General features: G+C 41.4%; 1 protein-coding gene across 1 annotated transcript in view; it reads right to left on the bottom strand.

The window, feature by feature from the left end:
- Positions 1 to 40: 40 nt before the first annotated feature.
- dlgap3 (discs, large (Drosophila) homolog-associated protein 3) overlaps positions 41 to 23,095 on the bottom strand; it is a 162,766-nt gene continuing 139,711 nt past the window's right edge. The window contains exons 4-13 of the mRNA XM_032580380.1: positions 20,563 to 20,774; positions 19,073 to 19,175; positions 18,225 to 18,441; positions 15,564 to 16,099; positions 13,962 to 14,056; positions 12,841 to 13,060; positions 10,359 to 10,653; positions 10,177 to 10,268; positions 8,675 to 8,821; positions 41 to 8,076 (exon numbers count right to left, since the gene is read on the bottom strand). Coding sequence (XP_032436271.1) covers positions 7,762 to 8,076; positions 8,675 to 8,821; positions 10,177 to 10,268; positions 10,359 to 10,653; positions 12,841 to 13,060; positions 13,962 to 14,056; positions 15,564 to 16,099; positions 18,225 to 18,441; positions 19,073 to 19,175; positions 20,563 to 20,774 — 2,232 coding nt within the window. The 3' untranslated portion in view covers positions 41 to 7,761. The remainder of the gene's footprint in view (positions 8,077 to 8,674; positions 8,822 to 10,176; positions 10,269 to 10,358; positions 10,654 to 12,840; positions 13,061 to 13,961; positions 14,057 to 15,563; positions 16,100 to 18,224; positions 18,442 to 19,072; positions 19,176 to 20,562; positions 20,775 to 23,095) is intronic.

Below are 23,095 nucleotides of genomic sequence, written 5' to 3'. Positions count from 1 at the left end.
TGAAATTCAATTATATTTTGATTATCAGGGTTTTTGTGGGTTTTTTTTTTGCAATTTCCTGCCCAAAAACCTGAATTATACTCACCACAATTTTATAAAAGCAGTTAAAAGGTTAAATGTCCTACAACACCTTTCACAGTCATCGTAAAGGTTGAACATTTTGCATTATTTTGTTTCTCGGAGGACCCCATCAATAAATAGCCTTAGACATGTACTATAGATCAAACTTCTCCATTTTACTGTTTAACATCATCTAACTTCTTGTGTTGTTGAAATTCCTTGACTTTAAACCGTTTCATCCTGCTGCACACAATCCCAGAACTTATCAGCAACACGTTTTATTTAAAAGGAAATTTAATAGACGTACTACTTAAAGTTCTGCATGCTGCAGAAATGGTGGCCATACTTTTCAACTCATGACTAAAAATATACCTTTCCAAACCTGGAAACAATCATTTGGGTGGAATGGCACAGTGATATCTTCTCAACTCCAGGTGACAAACTAACTCACAAACATATTCACACTCACACACCCATACAAATCCAAAAGGTTGGAGGTCATGCAAGCACAGGTTCACATTTTACTAATGTGTCCTCTCCACTTTGGCCCCAGATGAAACTTTGAGTTAATAAACTCAATTTTTGGAACTGAATCAAGCTTGGATATACAAGCCAATGGAGGGGCCAGCTAGAATCCAGAAAATTAAAAAACTTGTTATTAAGCTCATATTGAGAAGATACCGTCAATCAAAACAACATTGCTCTTACCCCGAAAGAATAATGTTTTTACTGCTTCAGTTCACATTTTCTTCAGAACATTCAGTCGAAGAGTAAACGCACCAAAAAAGACAAAGGAGACGCAGCGACGCTCGTTTAACTCGCTAAAATAGCTTTATAATAATAGTAATAATAATATTGATAGTAATAATATTAGCCATTAGAAAATGTTCAGACAACGTTGAAAGTGTTACATTCTGTGTTGGGAGTAAACCACGTCACAGTGTGCCATCTCTCCGGGTTCAGCGCCATCAAACGTGCTTCGGTTTGGACACATTTAGACCCATAAAAACATGAGAGCAAGAAATAAACTTGTATGTACAAAACGGGGGGGAGGAGAAAAAAAAACAAACAAACTAAGCATGGTTTACACTGCCTCCATCGGCCTTCAGACAACACTTCCTGGTGTGTTCTTGTGCACCACACGTGGGCGACCACTTGGTGGCGCAACAAACATTTACACTCTGTCGTGACTCTATTGCTCTGCTGGAGTCAGCCGTTTCCATAGAAGAAGAAGAACAAACAAAAATTAAGGTTTTGTATGTACAATATGCTGTCTTGGCACAGAGTTGATGATGTCTATAAAACGAGTGAATCCATGCTGAAGCTTGCTCTAAATCATAGTGGTCACCGATAACACAAGAAAGACAAGGAGGGACTCGAGAACCAAGGCCTGTTGTTGCCTTTGCTACATTATAGAGTTGAATAATGAGTGGGGTGTCTCCATCAGTTCGACGCCCCCATTTGATTTCCTCCTCTTGCTGGCGCTGAGAGTTCAAAGTGGAGTAAGAGCACACAGAGAAAGAGGTTCTATTGTTGGGACGGTCCACTCCCAAAGCTCACTTCCTTCGGCAATTCCTCACCTCTCAGGTGGAGTGTGCATCATTGAGCCCAGAGGGGGGTGGGGGGGGGAGTGTCTTCCCAGAGTTAATCAACTTTCTCTTCTTCTGCTCCATCCCCTTTAATAGCAGCGATTTATTGAACTGAACATAGAATAAACTATATATTTATATATTTCTGTTGCTATACACGTTACTTGCCCTTGATCAGCCTACAGAACAGTTTTTACTCATAGCTATATTCAACAACACTGTATTAATAATGATCATAATGGCACTAATTAAAACTTTTAATGACAGTAATCATATTAATTATATTCTAATAACAATAAATGCAATTTTAAGATAAGCAATGTCCATTGATAACAGGTATTTACACTTTGTAAACATGGCAAAGTTAGGGTATCGATATATATGTATATATATTGTTGATAATTACACAGTAATTGCTCAGTTGTCTCTTACCCTCATGGTTAGCTGTGTGTGTCCTGTAAATCTACATTACAACGTTGATACATATGCACACATACAAACAGAATTACACCTCAGTGCTAAAGGCACATTGGAGTTTCAGTTGAACATCTGCTTGAGTCCGACCTGTTCTGGAGCAACAAAGAAGGAGGGGGGCGGAGAAAACCATAGGTAAGAAACCACCAAGCACATTTTATTAAAGTAGTTTGGCCAAAGTATGAATTAAAGCATTAAGTTTCTTATTAAATCAGAGCGATCCTAATTATGCTCAGTGGTTTTCAGCAATAGCAACTGAAGGCGTTTACAGTCTGTAATTAACTCCCTGCCTATGGTGTGGTCTGCCAATAACATGCCGAATACAAAGTTCTGCTTGCACACGCTGGAGTCACTGAAGATAATACTTATGTGCAATTATTAATAATTTTCTTATGTAGATAAGCACCTTCAGGATCCCCACATGTAATTTGAACATTAAACAAGTTTCCAGCCATGACTATATACATGGGCGCCAGCAAAAATCAATGAATGAGAGAAATCTGAAATTGTAGAAGATATGGAAATGTGACACTTGAATTGATTCTTGACTAATTATCAGTGATATTTTCTGCTGGTTGTTCATCAAGTTATCCCTCAAGGCTACAGTTGCTAGCATTAGTCACTAGTGGTAGCAAAGTGCTTTCAAGTTTTGTAAAAAGTAGATCTGATTAGGACCTCACAGTAGAATTGACCATGTTACAGTTGCAAGTCAGTAAAGCTTTTCAAGTTTGCTGTGCAACTACTGCCCAAGCTACATTTAAATAACGGCCCACTCAGATAGTAAATGGGCTACAAAAACTGCCATATACAATCATTAGCTGGTTACATAATTGTCACAAGTTAATTGCTGGTTATAGGTTCGATACAGGATAGCTCTGGTTAAAAGTAGAATCTGTACAGGTCCTGGATGTATCTAATTTCAAACCAATATTTTTAGCCACAAATTTTCTAAATCAAGCTTTACCTTTTGCAAGCCTTCTAGCTTTTTGATTTTTTTTTTCCAAGCTAATTTTATATAAACATTTGATAGCAAATAAATTATGCTTCATAAAGATTTCAGGAACATTCTCGCTAAGGGAAGTCCAAACGACAGATTTGTTCATCAACGTAGCAAAGAAACAGACTGTTATTATTATATTTTTTTAACACTTGGCAGCCATATTGAATATTAAATTTATCTGGGTGAAGAGTATCACTACTTTCCAGCTAACAAATCTGACTTCATTGGGTGTTCCAGTTGAGGGTTTTTTTTTAAATATAAATTTGGAATATTTCCACTTTGGAGTACGAACAGAACGTTTTAAGCACTATGTGTTTCACTGAAAGCAATGCTACCACTAGCTTTACCAACTTCTATCACATGTCCTCTTGCTGACAGTTGGTTAAAAGCAGTAATTGAAGACTAAGCAGACTATTAGTTCATACAACTATCTCTACAACACAACAATTTGGTTTCGTTTTGACAAAAAAGTTCCTTTAACTTAGCATGAACATGGTTAGCTAGCGCCCAGAGCTAGCTAGCCCCCGCACCACAGACATAAGCTAGCTTCAAACTCCAGAGCAGCTCTGCCTCACAGTAATGTCAACTAAAACTCAAATCTGCTGCTACCACAGGCCTCCAGCTTGGCTTTGTTCCAGAAGCACAGTATGCAGCACAGACACACACAAATCGGCTACAATTAAGCTGCTGCCTCTGCCACCACACTGACTCACGCTGTTTCCTAGTCTTGGGGAAATAAATGGCTAACAGTGAATCTGGGCTCAAGCAGCGAGAGATTTTTTTCTTCCTTCTCCCCATCTCGATCAGAGAATATCAGCAACACTCCTGCGAGGATTAACGTAGCCTCGTATTATTAGGGTCTTACGGTGGGTTTAGGAAATCCCCTGAGGACAGAGGGACACTTGCTAAAAACTGAGGTACTCAGATTTTATCTGGCCATGTGGGAAGAAAGGCTTAAGATAGTTTGATTGCTGTGTTTTGTCAGTGCTGAGATAATGTTACAACACAACCAGGAACTGTGGTTTGTATGATGCTGATGTGATAGATACATTATATAGAACAAAAAAATAAATAAATACAATGGAAATCACAACCACAAAAACTGTGTTTGCTATGGACCTATTTCAAGGCAAGGTGTGGCTGGTTGACACCTCAACTTGTAGAACTCAGAGAGAAGAAAGTCAGCACAAATGAAAGAGTAGTTGTGGTTGCTACTGCGGATAAAAAAAATCCAACAAAAGAATCTTTAAATCCTAGTGTCCCCCAAGGGCAACTTGTGTGATCCAGAGACTTTGCCACCCCCCCTCGCATGTAGGACTGAGGATAGTGAGGGTGGGGTCAAGAGTCCGTCACAGTGGCGTAACAGTAGTAGAGCAGTTCTTTGTGCTTCGTTTGACGAGGGCCTGCGACAGGCACCGCTCGGATGTCATCAAGTTTTAGCGGCATCGGACGCAGAGAGGGACGCAAAAATAAAAAAAAAAGAGAGAAGGCGGCTCCGCAACTCGCGTTGCTGCGCCTCGTTGTTTTCAATGCCGGGGCACCTCGTTTGTACAAGGAGGTTGTTAAGATTCACCTGCTGAAGTCCAAAAAGCAAAACACTGGTTGGTATTTCCAAGGATATCTGTATCATTGTCTCTAAAAGGACAGAATTGTACAAATGTGTGATTCGTCGGAATAACTGCATTGTAAAACCCCAGCAATTACTTTTTTCACCCCCTCCCCCAATCACACAGAGGAAAAAGATTTAAAGGCTACAAAATACGCGTTTCTTCTCCAAAATGAGACTCTGCTAAATTGTTCAGAGGAGGCCATCAGAAAGCATGCAGTGTTCCACATTGACAAAGGGTGCCAGTCTCGCGGGTGTGTATTGCAACATGAGGGAGATTCAGGAAGTCAAAAAAAAAAAATTCTCCAACAATACTCTGCAAATTTCATACATTTCTATATACATCTCCCTCTCTCTGTCTTTCTCGCTCTCTCTCTATATATATATTTATGTATATATTCAAAGTGTAAACTGTGTTCAAAGGAAACCTCCACACATAGCTGGTTAGGCACATGTAGTTGGTTCTAAACAGGAGATACAGGGAGGAAAAGGGGAACAGCAGTACAAGTTGTGAGAACCACACACAGATATTTAAGTAGGCCTAAGGAAGGATCGTCCTTGGCAACCGCCATTCTTGCCAGAGATACCCTGTGAACCTGACTCACAAAGAGAATAAGAGCCGTTTGAAAGTCTTCTTCACATGGACTCAGTCTGGATATGCCACACAGCTATGATCTATTGTAACAATACTGCAGTGCTTCACATTTGATATATGATCTTTGTACATGTACTGTACTCGATAATCTCTACTAATCTAGAAATGTAGTTTATATTATAAAATATACATTTTCCAATAAAATATCCCATATTTCCAACATTTTCCAACCAAAATAAAAAGAATGAAAACCTCATGCTTACAAATTCGGACATTTTGTCATCTCTCTATTCCATACATTTCGACTCTTTCGTATTAACTGGGATTCACACAGACGTTCATATTTAGTTATTCAAGTGCATTCACATATGAGCCAACAGTCGTAGAAAACACCAACACAAGAAGGACGCGTTTTTGATAAGAATCCTTCAAAAAAAGTTAACTTTGTAAAATAATTTAGACCTGTTTCAGGAGGTAAATTAATGAAAAAGAAAAAAAAACCAAAAACATACAGAGCCCTGCAAAACCATTCACGCTTCTCTAACTTTTCCACATTTTGTCATGTTACAACCACAAACCTCAGTAAATTTCTGTACTTTGGGCTTTTATGCAACAGTTTTCACATTGATTAAGTTTTCACATAATAAATGACAAAAGCAGAACGTTAATCCGAGACGCAGCCCAGATGCTCATGGCAGCTTTAGGGGATGCAGGCCAGCAACTGAGTTGGGAGAAATTGACACCAAAAATAGAAGATTCAACTTTTATAGAAGCATTTGGAATAAAAACAAGAAGTCCCGTTTGCTGCTCGACACAATTCAAACAGCAAATGTTCAATTCAGACCAGATGATAACAAAATCGAATATTTTTCCCTACAAACAAAACACCCTGTGATGGAAAACACTTTTCACTCTAGCATGATGCCAAGAGATGCTGGATTGATGTCCATCACATAAACATGAACTGAAGTTTATGGTTGTAACTTGAAAAGAAGGTGAAGAAGTTCACCAGATATGAATGTGTGCAAGGCACCGTAGCTCCACACGTATCACATATTTCACATTCCCAGCATAGTTATAAAATACTACTTTTTTTTTTTTTTTTTGGAGATAATCCCAATCTGATTCGACTTGGTGATTCTTTGGAAGAATATTTTAAGGTCAGTTAGGCCTCATTTTATCTGCCAGCAAAACGAAACCATTCCTCGTTTCGTCAACGCCGTCAGGGAAACAAAATAAAGTTTGGTGATAAGATCCTGCCAAAAATTCAAGCCGCTTCTCTTCTTTTACTTAAAAACCCATATTTAGTTACGAATAAACACGATAGTAAAGTCTGTCCAAGCAAGAAAGAAGGGGGTTTGGAGGGGAAGATAGCAGTTCTGACCACTTCAATGGCTGTTTTATTAAGAGGTTGGATGGGGTGCTCACTTGTTCCTGAATAAGATATACCGAAACTGTAAAGACCACTGCTGTTGAAGCGGGGTTCTCTTTTGACCACTTGGCGGTGCTCTACTCTCACAGTGTAAAAAACAGAAGGGGGAGCATCTTCAAGTAAGTCCAGAAAAGCCACTGAAATAATTCCATGTAAAAACTCTCCCAAACCCTCCTCTTCTGAGTACTTGAGACTTCAGAGACTACACAAGGAGTTAGATTTTTTTCTTTTCTTCATGTTTTTTTTGTCTGTGATGCTACACTGAAGAAGCTCCTTTTGGCAAACACAACTACCGGAGAGCCTCGCCGTCCGATGCTGACGGACAGGGGGTTCGACAGCATCAACAGAGTGAGACGTAAAATTGAACTATATTCTGTGACTTGGTGCTTGTGTGGACAGACGGAAAGAGGGACTAAGGATTCTGTGTTTGATATTTCCTCAGGGATTCTCTTGGAGCCAACTGAGGATGCTCAAGAAATCAATAGATCTCGCCTCGGCTGAGCTGTTATCGGCGAAAGCCCGTAAGTGGGAGTCGGTTTCGCTCCGAATAGCGCTGGGGGATGGGGGGGAGGAGGAGGAGAGAATTTCCTCAGAGGTCTACTGCCTGTTAAGCCCTTTTTTGTGCCAAGTGAACACACACAGGCATGCTACTGCATGAACCTCTGCTGCCTAGTTTTACAAAAGATTTCTGACTTGGTTTCAGCCAGAGTGACTATATATATATATATATACATATATGTATATATATATATATATATATATATAAAAAGAAATTCCGACTGAGAAGGAAGTAAAAACGTCTTCGGCTAGATACCCCTCAGGCCTCTGCCTCGGTAAAATGGTTTGAATTTCAAGACACTAAAATGGCTGTCATTGCTTGTTAGGTAATAATGTAGGATGACAGAAGTTGATGGAAAATGCTAAAATTGGCGGTGGGTCGGAAGTGTATAAACAGCAATGACTCGCAGAAGATCGGGTGAGGGGGAAGCGAGTGCCGTCGTGGGTTCAGAGTCGAGTCTGGGCTTCGGGGATGTAGATCTCGATACTGTCGGCGCTCTCGGTGGCCGAGTTCTGCCTGAAGGAGGCGGTACGCTTGGTCTGCAGCAGCCTCCTTCGCGCCTCTGTCCTCTGACGGTCTCCGAGGTCCAGGGACTTCTCCCTGATGGGGAGGGTGTGCCCTCCAACGCGGGGCACCACCAGCCCCGTAGGGCCGCCCCCGGCACTAACGGAGACCCCGTCTCCCACGCTATCGGCCCGGAGGCTGCCGCTCACCCCGCCCGCCGGCTTCTTTGGTAGGGGCGGAGGAAGTTTCTTATCCTCCTGACCCGTTGAGGATGAGACATTGACATGAGATGCGGGAAAAGGACAGTGGATTTGTCATGTTAGGTGGTGGAAAAGAAGGGGGGTTTGTGACGTAAAACCCATGCAATAAGAGACAAAACCCACAACAGAGGGCAAAATAAATAAAAAGTAATCAAACGCATTATGAGACAGGAAAATAGCCCCAAAAAGGTATCGCAGCATGCATCAGTGTTGCGTTGTATGAAAGGAAATGGAAGGTAGAGATAGAGGGGAAAAGTGGAAAAAAAAGAAGAAAAGAGAGTTAGTTTTGGAGAGGATTGATAGAAAATAATGCTAAAAGCTGTCTTTTTCTTGACATAGTGCAAGAAAAGTAAAAAAGATAAAAACTTAAACATACATAAATTAAAATTAAATGCAAAATAAAACCCTATCAATTTGAACTTCCGTTGCCTCGCGGGCAAATCTGCTCAGCTCCTCTTGGTCTGTTCTGACAGTTCGCGGCCCGCAAACGTTTGGAGGCCACAGCCATCTGCTCTACCCGGCGGCACAGAGCCATCTTAGCTCGGGGAGAATGCTGAAGGGAAACCAGGGTTGGCCGGACCCTCCGGTCCCTCACCTTCTTTTCAGGTGGGAGCCTCCACCCAGAGTCCTTGAGCTTCTGGAGGTCCTGAAACCTAACCCTTACGTCCTCTATGTTGAGCTGGAGCAGGTCCCAGAAGGACGCCAAGTCCTGCGACGTGGGCTGGGGGTAGGCGGACGGGTCCTGGGCCGGCAAGGAGACAGGATGGGACATTTGATGACGGGAAAAGTGAAACCTTTTGTTCATACCCTTTGTAATGTGACCAAATAAGTAAAGGTTAAGCTAAAAACTTCAATGAATTTGGTTGGGATTTCATGGTAAGTACCATGAAATGGAAGGTAAAAGATAAAAAGTTGACAGAATGTTTGGCTAAACAATCTGAAAATTATTATGTGCGTTTGTATCCTGCCTTCCTGTGTCGATTCTTTGGTGCAGCTCCACCAATTACCACAATCACAGCTGCAAGTTTTAGAACTCTTTCTCTCAGTTCAAACCCAACCAGATTGGATTAAGAGGATCTATGCACATCAAGTTTCTCTTAGATTTCAATTTGAACATTGACTGGACCATTTTGACACAAGAATATGCTCAGGTAACCACTAACAGGGTTTCTCTCAGGATTGCCCTGTAGTTAGCACCATTCATCTTCTGTCACTACTGGCTGACTTCTGTGTCCTTCTGACTAAAAGCATATTCACAGCATGACTTAGCCACTGATATGAGGATATTGTTTTAGGGTAATGCACAATGTTAGACAATAGTCAAAAATGTTAACCGTTGAGCTCATGCGACTAGAACTCCTTCCAAACTGCAAACTGGACATCTAACACTAATGGTTTCTCTCTTGCTGTTCTATAAAGGTCAGATTTATGAGGTGTGCTAGTGGCACCCCCAGAAAATTGTAATAGCAGTGGTCAAACCAGGCTAGACAAAAAACTGAGGTGGCACAACTTAAAAAAAAAAACCAAACTACATAGATAGTAACACATAGAGGTGAAGTGTGCTTTTGTATTGTACAGGAAATCTTTCTTACAATAACTCTGAAGAATCCTGATTTAATGAGTTACAGCAACATTTAATTTCCCTTTGGGATCATTCAAGTATTTTTTAAATTGAATTTTATGTATTTATTGGGTTTTACTTTCATATCCTGATTGAAGATGTTGAATTGAACATGATTCTCTGGGGCTGCCAGTGGGTGGGCCAACATTTTTCAATGGGGCAATGGCCCCCCACAACCCTCCTCTTGGGGGCACCAATGGTGTGCTCAACTAATAGCTGCCCTGTCAAGAGATTCTATATTGCTTTCCTCCAATTTTACAATTGCTAATGTAATGTTGGTCTATCAAATAAAATCCCTCAAGACAGTGAAGTTTGGGCTATAAAGTAGCAGAGAATGAAAAAGTTGAACAGTTGTGAATGCTAACTTTCCTGATACAGAAATGTGCCGAGGAAAGCTGCAGCCAAACACATCCAACATGCATAGTAACACGCTTATATGGAAATGTGTGTTGATGTGACTTTTCACGCACACTTACAATACTTTGCTGACAGAGGCGGAAGAACTGCTGGACCTTTTGAGACATGAGCATCTGGGCACTGCCAACTGCGCTTCGAATTAGCTCAAGAGCTAAGAGAGAGAGAGAGAGCAAGAGAGAGAGTGGAAATGTAGTTCAACAAAAACAGCAACAGCAAAATGAGAAATAGTTTTTGAACTCACCATCCTCTGGAAGCTCATTCTCCTCCGCCTCCCTCTCCATGTTCTGGCACCAGCCCTCCATCCTCTCCACCTCCGTCTGCAGCAGGCGCAGGAAGAACTCTCCGTCCCTCATGCAGGGCGAGGCCCGGCCCGAGTCGGGAAGGCTGCGGGGGCCTTCCAGGGACGGTGTGGCCGTCCAGGCGCGCTCCGCGGTAATGGGAAGAGGGGAGTGGGAGCGCGGCGGCAGGTGTGGGTGCTGATGGGGCCTTGTGTCTACTTGGAAAGCTTCGGGGTTGTAGTTGCCCTGAATGAGGTCCTGTGTGAGCAGAAGGGGTGCATTACTGTTAGAAATGACACTCTGAGTTCAAAAACATAACCCCGTACCTCCCGGAAGGCCTACAACTCCAAATCGAGAGCATTAAAAATCAAAAGACAAAGTTTCTAGAACGACAAAGCGATGAACAGATGCTAACACGGTTGGTAATTTGGATTAGCAACTGTGTTGTACAATCTACACCCACTGTGTGCAGCTGAGGAGCCAAAGATTACATTTATGGAAAACAATTTCACAATTTTCAAAGAGGAAATCTAGGTTATATTACAGCTTAAATTGTAGGGCTCCTCCTAAATAAATTCTTGCTCTTAGAATTAATGCAAAAAAAAAGACAAAAATAACGATTAGTGGGATATTTACATAGAAAAAGATGTTATAAGTTGACCATTTTTTGAACATGTACTTCATAAAAAAAATACTAAATGTCTTCTTTCTTCAGAATGGAAATTTTGAAGTGGACAGAAAGAAATGAATAATTAGAATTTGTGCATTTTGTAGCTATTTTCCTAGTAAAATAGTGAATAAATGTGTGTTTTCAGCACTTTATCACCATTATTGACCACTACATACAAAAATATCTCAGAAAGATGATTTACAATCTATAATTTCTGACATCTGAATATATATTATGTGATCAGACACATAATATATAAAAGAAACAGTGGGCAATTGGCTGTTTAATGTGTTTTTTTCAGCGATACTCAATTAGCTGCTGTGAATTTTGAATAGATTAGATTTAAATATAATCTAATTAAATTGAGGTAATGTTCCATGGCTATTCAAACAGAAAAAGATCTTTAAGCAAATAGCTGCTGTATGTTTCAGTGTCTGCCTTTTTATAGACATATTAAAGATGTGTAAGCTTTATTATCAAGCTTTACGTCCTTTTTTTGTTCTGCTGCTTGTACTTTAGGTTTCCATAGATGTCAACAAACTGAGTGAGAAGTAAATGAAACGCAGGAAGTAGCGAGACTTCAATGTACAAAACGAACAATGCTTTGGAAAGTTTTTCACACACCTTAAACTTTTTCACATTTGGTCTAATCACAGCTGTAAATGTGTTTAATCTGGATTTTTAGAAATGCATGATTTTTAAAACCAAGGAAAAATAATTCCTTTTCTTTTAAGTTTAGCAAAAAACATAAAAAAAATTACCTGAATGTAATTGAAAAGTTTTATTATTTCAATACTTATTTCAATTCACATGATATAGATGATTTACAGACTTTTCAAGCCTTTATTTCTGTTAATTATGCTGATTTTCCACAATCACTTAATAAATATCCAATATTTAAGATTAGGATGTTAAATTACACCAATAAACACACTTATAATGCAGAAATGTACGCTTAATGAAAAGTTTGCAGGTTTTCTTCCACAACTGACCATCTGTCTTCCCACTCATGAAGGAAAAACTTCAATCATAATTTTATATGGTTTTATTTCTACATTATTGTTCTTCCTTTTACTCATCCATAAACACCAGATTCGGAAAGTACATGGTGATTGGTTGTCATGTCAACAGATTCTCCTACCCGTCTCTGGTTAATACCAGCCAGATTAACTGCATGTCTCAGTTGGTTTTCAGTTGTTCAGTTTCTTTTTTTGGATGATTGGTGGAACGGTGTGTCTTGAGATGTTCATACACTGGAATGATGTTTATTTACTTACTTCCTTGAACTTTCTGCTGCCCTCTGTCATCCTAATAACATTCACTGGAGTTTGAGAAAATGAGAAAGTGCAAAGGGTGCGATCATACCTGTGTAACTTCAATATTCTGCAGAACAGGATTAGGGCCACTGAATAAATATTCATACTTTAATCTAAGAATTCTTTTTTTTTTTTTTTTTACTGAATTTTTTTCCTCAAAATTCTGACTTCACCCCCCCTCAGATTTCACTATTTTCTCATAATTTTGACTTTAATATCACAGTTCTTACTTTTATTCCTCAGATTTCGGACTTTAATCTCAGAATCTTGACTTATTTTCTCAGAATTCCCACTTTAACTTCAGAATTCTGACGTAGTATCTCAGAAGATTAAAGTCAGAATCAATTTCCTCCCCCCCACCCCCAGTTTCCCTAACCCTCTTTTGTAGTATTCTTTAACAAGCACCATTCAAAGTAAAGTCTGTATCTTTCATGAGGAAGACTTCTGGCAGTGACCCACCTCTCTGTAAGCCCACTGGCCCTGCGTGTGGACCGTGCGGTGGCACTCCGTGTACTGCGACGCGGACTCTGGCTCTGACGAGTGCCTCTGGAAGGAGCAGCCAAACTGCAGACTCTTGTCCTGTGTTGGCACAGCAACGCTAAGCCCCGGGAAGCCCTCGGGGTCCAGGTCGGCCTGCACGCTCGCCGTCACGCTGTTGGAGCGTTTGAATCGAGCCCGCCTTGCAAAAAGACACAAGGAGTCACAGCGGGCTCAGAGCCATCTGATCAAACTGCACTGCCTGCAGAAGGCGTTCTCAATTTTCTTATGTTTTTTTTTTTTTTTCTCCTTTCGACCTTCTTATCGTTTCACATTCCAAACCGAGCAGGGCCGTGTTGTCACGGCAATCACCGCCACTCGCCTGGTTGTTATAAGTCCTGCTAAATCCCCTGGCATATGACGCATCGGTGCGTGCAAATGTCATGCCAGTGTGCTCACTGATGAGTGTTTACACTGTTGCAACTTTAAACCCAACCTTCCCCTCATCTGTCTCCTCAGTCTGTTCGGGTCCGCAGCGTGACTCAGATCCGCAGCGCCGGATGTCCTGATGTCATCTTCGGCGATTGCGTTCAAACGCGAGAATGGATATAATTAGGAAAAGCGCCGAGTCATGTGGGAAAGCCATGTTGTGTGTACGGATTGCAGCAGACGGGGTTACAAACATGGTTTAAAAAAAAAGAAAAGAAAAAGAGACATTCTTGGAACAAAGTGTTTCCGAGTTCAAGCTGTGCTGCTTGATGAAACCTTAAATGAATTAATTGGACATAGACGAGAAATCAGCCGTACACATGGCGACGCAGGAAGACGAGGGCTTTTTCTGAATATAAATCAGAATTATTCACATAAATTACCGCACAAAGACCAGCCGCTCCTGATCAAGCCGCATATTTTGGAACAAAGATAAATTAGCGGGTAAACAAACACCCCTCGAGCCCCCACTCTGCATTTGCGAGAGGCATCCGTGATGACAGAAACTTAAATGTCACCAAAACAAGTCAAGCTGGGAGAGAAAGTTCTGCAGATGAATAATATTTTTTTGCCGCTTTGTTTCTGGGGTTTTTTTCTTCATTTTTTTTTTTTACCTTTTCTCATCTTCCACTTGGACTCCTATGGAGTGAACCTCGGTGAGAGCTTTTCCCTCCGTATCGGAATCGGACAGAGTCTCCGAGCTGTCCACCTGGAGCAGCAAACGAAAAGTACAGAACATGAGCAGCTAGAAGTAAAGGAAAAGTTAAATAACTTCTTTGGGAAGGAGGACATTTTATCACAGAAATAAATGTAAAACAAAAACAAGCAAGAAGCTACAGCTGCTGTGGGTGAATTTATGAAAATAGATTTACATCGGCTGTATGAAGAACTTGCTGGGTTGCGTTTCGAATGCGTTTGTTGTCAGAGTACAAATGTGTGATCCGCCCGACAAAAAAAACCAGAAGTTTTGGCTCGGATATTTTCCGTTTTCATTCCAGACTCGGCTGGAATTCCTTGGAGGTGTGTTTTAGAAAAGACTCTGTAGCTTTGATTTTGACAATGCAGTATGTACAAAAAATTACGCTTCCACCTACATTTTTTTCGGTCCACACTTTGTGTTCTCGCCATTGACGAGAATTGTTTGTCTATTTCTGTAATAATTTGGTCTTCTATTTTTCTTCTTTTGATTTTTTTTCATTTTGTTTTGCTTTTTCAGCATTGTGTGTTTTTTTTTTTATTATTGTGTAAGGAAAAGTTAAAAATGACAGAAATAAATACAAAATAAGATACAATTTTTGGAAATCTGCCACACACACAAAGTCTATCCGATTATCCAGGCATTAAACTCCACAAATAGTAATTTATACATTTAGGTTGACTACTAGTGGTATAGTAGTTCAGATTTAATGTTAGCATATTAGCATAAAAGCTATATCACAAGAACATAGTAAAATAGACAATGTTGATCATGTGGATCAGTTTGCTTCTTTTTTTTTACATATTTGCTAAAACCGTCATTATGTCCTGACAGTACAATATGAGAAAGATAATTTGTGGAAAAAATAAACAAGCTTCTCTGCCTTCTCGCTACGGACCTGCTGATATTTACTCAAATACACAGCTCCGTCAGAAACAACCAATCAGAGCCAGGAGGAGGGTCTTAGCTCCGTCAATCAGCTCACACCTTCTGCAACGCTAAAGCTGGTTCAACACAACTTAGCCTGCAACGAATGCTAAGACTAACAAGCATGGCCACTGATGACGGCGGATAAATGGTTTTTCTGAGATGGTAAGTTGTTTTTACACCATTAGCACATTGAGCAGCATGATTGACAGCGCTAAGACCCTCCTCCTGGCTCTGATTGGTTGTTTTTGGTGGAGGGGGGGATTTCTTCAGATTGCGACAGCAGTTCATGGAGGAGATGAAGATTGATATTTTCACATGACTCATATTGTCACGACATGCTGTCACTTTTAACAAATATGTAAATAAAAGATTTTTTAAAAAAAATAAAAGTTACATTCCTCAACTTTAAGGAATGAATATAAACTACAAATTGAATCACCATTTGAAAATTGCATTTTTTTTTAAACTGAGGTTGCCTTTGATAAGTTTTGTTAAGTGTGACCAAAAACATAAAAACAAACAAAAAAAATTCCATAAAGTGAAAGATATTTTTCACAGCATTGTATGTTTCACATTTCCTCATCCCCACCTGCACGGCGATGGACGGCCTCCACTTCCTGGCCGCGCGCCCGTCGTCCTGCCCGCCGATCTTACTCACTATCATGTTGTTCTGTGGAAGTGACGACGACTTCCCCAGGCTGCCGCCGCCGACCCGGCCGTCCCGGTCCCTCGCCGGCCGTGGCGGCCCCTCCAGCAGGCTGTCGGCTGAGCAGCTGTGCTTTGCCCTGACTCCCACTCCGGGCCCCCCTCCGTAGGGCACGAGCTCCCTAGAACCCTTGACCCCGTCCAGGCTCTCCGCCGAGTTGCTGTGCTGGCGGGAGCGTCCGGGCCCACCGGACGTGTAGTAGCCCCCCCTGGAGGCGCGACCCGACGGCCCCTCGGAGCCACCGAGGTCTATGGAGTTGCTGTGCTGCTTGGGGCGCCCGGTGCCCGGAGCCATTTGTCCGCCGCTCTGGAAGTAGGCGTCCTGGGTGGACTCGGTGCTGCTCTGGGCGCGCACCGAGAGAGAAGACTTGGACATGCGAGGTGGGAGCGGTGGGGGAGCACCTTTACGATAAGGAAAGACTGAAGTGTAAGGAGAGCGAGGGAAAAGAAGACAGGCGTTTGAGGTTAAAGTAAACGATGTGAAAAGGGAGAAGAGGGGGCGGATACTTACAGAATGGACAGACTAGAAGGGAGAAGGGGAATGTTAAAGCGGGGAAAAAAGGAGGAATTTTGAACCGACAAAAGAGAGAAGAGAGAACACGGAGAGCATTAAAAAAAGAACAATGCTGGAGTCTACTTCTTCATTCAACAGCTTGGGTATTATTCCTTTTCATGACAAAAATATATACTTTTTTTCTTTTTTTTTTTTTTTTTTTAGGAAAAGGCAGAAAAAGCGGTGGCTATGTCAGATATAGCAAAGGTGACAGCAGGAAACCTCTTCCCCTGGGCGAATTTTTCTTCTAAAAGTTAAAGCAATTGCCTGAAACGGACACCAAAAGCAATCCATATCGCCTTCCCTTTCTTCATCACTCTTCGCATCTGTGTGTGCAAGCTTGTTTATTTCCACAGTGTAAAAGATACCAACTGAAGCTCAGACCTCCCCTGGGTGCGCGTGCGTGTCTGCGCCGTGGAGGTATTCGTGCGGCGCGTGAGCGTTTCGCCGTTGACGCGGATGATACTTCGCAGCGCTCTTAATAAATCTCGTGGGACTTAAATTTGAATCCTGCGAGGGTCTAAACCGCCTCCGATGAACAAACAAACATTAGCGAACACGCGCAGCTGACAAAAACCAGCAATTACCTGTGTAATGTAAGCACAAACAGGGGCCTTCAGCTCCCCCCTCTCCATTTTGTCACATCACAACCACGAACTTCAACGTATTTCCTTGAGATTTGAGAACACAATGCAACGCCAAAACTGAAGTGGAAGGGAAATATTAATAACTCAAAAATGTTAAGAATAAAACAAAACAAACAAAAAAAAAAGGTGCGGCAGGCACTTACAGGTACATGTTTTCGGGAACGAACATTTAGAACTGAAACTCTTCTGCGCACATAGCTCAAGCTAAATCAGCTGCGAACACTGACCCTGTTACATAATTTTAACTTTATTGAGGTCTGAACTTTATTTTTAAGCAAAAATATTCATAACTGGTAGTTTTCCTGTCAACAGATTCGCCTTAATTATGGAAGTTCCTCCAGTTACCATGGAGCTCCTGCTGCTCTCCTTGCTTTACCTGTCACTTCAGTAGGACATCTTCGTAGGTTTGCTGTTGTAATAATATTTTACTCTTTCCATTTTCAGATGACACTGAATAGAGCTTGGTGAGAAAATCAAGTCTTAAATGTAAACTTTCATTGCTCTGACTGCATAGGGGAATCAAAGAATCGAGGGCTGATAAAATGATTCTATTTTGATTTTTAAAAAATGGAAAACATGTATGTTCTTTTTTCTTCACTTTACAATTATGCACTATATTTTGTTGCCCCTATGACATAAAGTAACCTTGAAGTCGGTGGTGGTTTAGTGGTAAAATGTAATAATTCAGTTTCTATGCGTCACAAATCCCAAACTTCCAGGAAACGGCAAAAACAGCCGAAACTTCCTTCAAATCGAGGCTGAAAACCCCGCCGGCGTGTTTAGAGCGGCCTCTGATTAATGATAGCTTAAACACTGATTAACATATCTGATGTGTTGTTGCTTGATTTTGATGATGGCATTTGACAAAATGTTATGTTTATGGCTTGTTTCATAATGGGTGACTTTTCATGATGCAAAAGCACTTCCAACTGCCTTGTTGCTGAAACGAGCTGCACAAATAAACTTGACTAATGAAGCAACAGCTGCATAGGTGGACTTTTGTGTTGAGTGAAAGGATTGAAGATAAGATGTCGTCTTCTTTTCTTGTCGAAGGAAGACAAGAGAGAGATGGAGACTAGAGCAACAGCGATGGTAATAATCGCAAGCAACCTGCAGTCACGCAAGGGGGTGCGATGGGTGAGACGAGAGCAGAGAAGTGTGGGAGAGAAGAAAGAGCATGAGCAATAAGGCACATGCAAGTCTGTGCCTATAGCTTGCAAACGTACACAGAGAGGGAGAGAAGGCTGAATTAGAGGCAGAGAGAACGGAGATGCCAGGAGGCTAAAAATGAAAAAAAAAAAAAGGATGCACACGCCGCACACAGAACGCCTCTGAGTCCACTCACCGGCCCCGCCCTTGATGCTCCCCTGGGGGGCGGACATGGAGAAGACGGAGAGGCAGTCGTCGTCCTGGGAGCAGCCCGCCTGGATGGCGCGCACGTAGCTGTGGCTGCGGGTCCGGAACACGCCGGGGAGATCCAGGGCCTCGACGGCCTGCGACTCCACCTCGCCGAACATGGTTTCGCACACCGTCTCGAACTGGTGGTTCAACGCGTCTCCCAGCTTATGTAAAAAAATTAAAAAAATTACAATAATCGTGTGAGAAATGAACAAAAAGGGTTGGGTGTTCTCGGAACTGACAAATGGAGTTCAGATGTTTGTTTTTTTTTAAGAACAAAAATCTAAAATCTGCGGTTTGCATTTGCATCCCGCCCATTTATTCTGACACGATCCAATACAAACAACCTGCCTGCATTTCAGCATAATTACAGTTGTTTGAGCCTCTTAAGGAACGTTACTTAAGAAGGATAATTGTTAGTCGAGCACTCAACAAGTCTTGAGAGTGGAAAAGAAAGGAAGCCCCGAAAAGTCCTGTCTGCAGTTTGCCACAAGCCATGGAAGGGAAACAGGAAACATAGTAGAACAAGTGAGACGAGACCAAAACTGAGCATTTTAGCCTTCAAGCAAAGCATCGTGTCTGGAGGAAAAGTAATGATGCTTCCCCTCAGCAAGGACAGGAAAACTGTTCATAGCAGATGGAGCCAAATTCAGGGCAATTTAGAAAAAAAAAACCCTAAAGATATTTAAGTTTGACGCTGCAACCTAAGCAAATGTGGAAAAAGTTCAAAGGTATTTCGTATACGTTAGAATATTCCAGAATAATTGAAATGCCGTGGATGATGGAGTTAGTCACCTGTGAGCTGGTCAGAGAGCGTGTGTAGCTGCGAGAGCGAGTGTGGGTTTTAGGTGCCGTTCTGCTGTTCGGGTAGGAATCTGTGCACTGCTTGCAGGAGTACCTAAAACGTAACAGAAAAAAAAAAACAACAGCTTTATGGTAACCTCAATAGCACAAATCTCAGACTAATGCCAGTTTCATTTTCTCCTAAGCCAACACGGCGCTGATGAGCGCTGGCTGCGTTTATTGCAAACGTGAATCACAACTCGGCTGGCCGCAGCCATCATAAATATTATGAGTCAAGTTTTATGAGTGCTGAAGCGTCAGCCATTCAGAGTGTTATGAAAATGCACCAGTTTGTCAAAGCGGGGCGCAAGATGCTAAACATCAAGTAATCGGTGTAAATTCTACTAAAACTGTGAATCGTTTATCACAATTGTTTATCAAGTTTGCTGAAACAGGAGAAGGTTGAATGGTAAAATGTGATTTCACCTGTATACAGACTCACCTTCAAATATCAGGCCCCCCAAAAAAGAAAGAGAAAGTATTCAGTAAGTGGCAGCTGTATGGATGGAAATGTTTTGATATCGAAGGCAGAACGGGCAGATTGGTTTGAAATGACAGGTTGCAGTATTTTAAAGGTGACCTATTATGCAGATAAGGATAGGTCTATGGGTCATACAAATACTCATTACATGTCTTTTTGCACAAAGTCAATGTTACATAAGATTTTAGTCTGCTCAGTTCTGCCTACTTCGAGCTTCTATTAGAATGAGCTCTTTTAGGGTGTCCTGTCGCTTTAAATCTAAATAAGCTGCTGCTGGCCACGCCCCCCCACTCAACGTTTACACTCGCAAGCAAAAGTGGCTGCAACAGATGCGCAATTACGCAACTGTACATCGTTGAAAAGCAGAAGTGGCGCCTCCTGCCCAACCAACAAGAATGCAGCAAGTGTTTCCTGAATATGTCGAGGGCAAAACGCTCGTCTTTACCAGCAGCCATGAAACAGCTCATACAGCAGTAAAACCAGCTGACCCTTTGGTGATGGATCCTGCCAGTCAGCCAGTAAAACCCGTCACACAAAGTTCTCTAAACAAAAAGAGTTTCATCATTTTAATCAGCGCAAAATTTAAAGCAAATTTATTTTCCGTTCATGCCTCGTTTAAGCCAATTGAAAGCCTGGGTGTGTCTGGCACAATCAAGGACATAAGTATGAGGCAGCTTGAGCTGAGGATTTAACTATGCCAATTAAAGTGTTTTAAGGTTTGCTAAAACATGGCTAATGCCAGCTTACTGAGGAAGAATTAGCTTTTTCTTTTCCCCAGGCTAGTCTCCTCCCTTCCATAGTCACATTCTATCTTTTCGTAAATGTTCACCATCCAGGTTGTTTTTTTGTTTTTTTTTGCAGTAAATGCAGCTTGTGCCATCTTGCTTTTAAACCCAGAGATGGGGGGAGCTGTGGGCTCTCTATCAGCGGTGACATATATGCAGTTCTTGTGGCATTTAACCTTTGATCCATGCTTATGGAGCGTCTGAAGGCGTCCCTCTGGGCGATCAGGGTGGATTTGGGCGAGGCTTTAGGGCTCGTCTCTGAGTCTGCGCTGTCGTCGTCGCCCATGGCCTTGATGTAGCTGCCGCTGCGCATCCGACGGCACGGGATCTCGCCTCCGCTGTCGGCCGATCCGCCGTAGCCGCCGCCCCCCCAGTCCTCTGAAGGGACCTGAAGCGCATCTAGTGTTAGTCACATTCTCGCTACTAACATAACCAGACAGACGCACAACTTGGATTAGATGAGCAAAACCATAAAGGTGTGATGAGTGTTAAAAAAAATAAAGAAGAGGTTTTATGGTATTTTTATTATTGTAGTAAACAGACTAAATGTGTTAACAGTAAGATGAGCTCTGCAAAATGGGATATTAGGAGGGGAAAAAAAACCAAACACCATTCATAAAATGAATTCATTAGTCGTGAGATATTGAACGTGTTGTCACAATATCTGTTAATACAGTCCAAAAGACAGAATTATATTTCTCTCACGGGAAAATATTTTGCACTCCGACCAGAAGGACAGCGATGACTCAGACAGACACAGTCCTTAAAACACGGGCACACGCCATCGGGTTGTAAAGGTGACAAACTGGCTGAGCTCCATCATGCTCGTGCATGTGACGAGAGCAAAAATAAAAAAAAAAAAGACATGCACGTGCACGCAACGCAGACGCATACGTTCAAAACGCTCACTGTAGATGACACGAGAAGAAAGACAGAAACGCACAAAGAAACTTACAGAGAGAGAGAAACTCTGACAGCTGGAGAAACACTGACACAAAGAAACAGGAAAAAAAAAAAAAAAAAAGCGTGAGCAAGAAGCCGACAGATGGAGAGCAAATAAACAAATACGCAGAAAGGCAGAGGGAAGTTTAAAAAAAAAATAAAAATCACAAAGGACAAGAAAATAGTGTGTGGAGGAGGTGGCAAACAGAGTGAGCAGATAGCAAAACATAAAACAGGAGAGCGAATTATCAATGGAGTGAAAACAGGAAGTCAGGTGGGAAAACAAAAAAATAAATAAAAACCCACACAGGTAGACAGTTGAAGAACTGATATGCCGAAAAAAAATGGCATGTTCACAGTGAAGCCTCCTTAAGCCGTATGAATTTTATCAGCTATAAATATGTTTTATTTACATTATGTAATGCAATGTTTTTTTTATAAAAACAAAAAAAAGTAAATAGAAAATTTTTATATCAGGTTTGGTTCTGTTGGTTTCATAACAGTTACATAAATTTGTATGTAAAAAAACAAACAAAAAAAAAAGCAAAAATATCCAAGAACACACCTGAACTACCTGAGTAACAGACATTAATGCATAACACACTGATATCCCAGGAGGAAAGTAGTGATACATAGAGGTACAATAATCTTCTGTTCAAATTTAGGTATACAGAATTATGTTTTATATTGCATAATTCTACCTGAGAGCTGTAGCTTGAGACCTACCAAACCGGCAACCCAGACAGGGATTTAAAAGTGTCCCTTTCTGAGACCAGTCTACCTCTATTTCTATGTGCTGATGAACGACTATTTGGGATCAAATCTAAAATTCTGGCAGGATGAAAATCATTTAGGCACTTACCAAAAAAAATAAAATAAAAATAAATAAATAAATAAAAGTGTGGTTGCAATTTATTCATTTTTCCATACTTCTAAATCTTGGGTGGTTCTCTGGCTTTGACATATGTGTGCTCTCTAACAAACAAATCCTCTTCTACAACTTATGACTTTGAGAGTAAGGCTCAAAACATCCTGTTTTGTTTCTAAAATATAAAAGATTTTTTTTCCTTATGTCAAAATAAACAAATGGTTGCTTACCCTTATTAATCTGTTTGGTTCTTAACCTGTGAATTCACCTAAAAATATGTAGAAATGTAATAAGAATGTTAAGTGAGCACACTTGCTGTCGTACATCTAAAACTATTAAGAACAAGAGGGTAAAAAATGCAAATAGCAAGTTTATTACCTTTTTTAATCTATTATTTAAATTTTTATATTAGCATCTAGCGTCACCCGAGTTTCCCTTTTTGTAAAAGGACCGTTCAGTTTGGCATTCGTCTGTGTGAGTCCATCTCTTACACCTGATCCCGTATTTTTCTAGGAAGATGAAAGCCTGCCGCAGCCCCCTTACCCAGAAGGGGCCTCTCAACCCTCCAGTTTTGCAAATGCTGTCAGGTTTGCAGTCCCCTACAAGTGTGGGGCCAAATGAAAAACACCTACACGCACTGAGACACTCATCGTCAGGGCCCCAGGGTTTGGCAACCAGCTGAGTGTGTGTTTTTAAGGTCATCACTTAAAAGATGATTCAGCCTAATCTCCAGATCCCCGTGGCCACCCTCCCCCTACTATCTCCCTTATTTCCACAACCTCCCTTCCTTCCTTTATCTTAGCCCCTTGGCTACCATAACCTTCTTTATCTATTTCCTATCCCTGAGCTTGCCATCTCTGCGTCCCTCTTGCTCCCTCTCCAAGTCTGTCTTTTCCACC

Source organism: Xiphophorus hellerii, chromosome 13, assembly GCF_003331165.1.
Source record: "Xiphophorus hellerii strain 12219 chromosome 13, Xiphophorus_hellerii-4.1, whole genome shotgun sequence".
Lineage (NCBI taxonomy): Eukaryota > Metazoa > Chordata > Actinopteri > Cyprinodontiformes > Poeciliidae > Xiphophorus > Xiphophorus hellerii.
The sequence above is the reverse complement of the archived record's forward strand: the minus strand, read 5'-3'. Positions and strand labels throughout refer to the sequence as shown.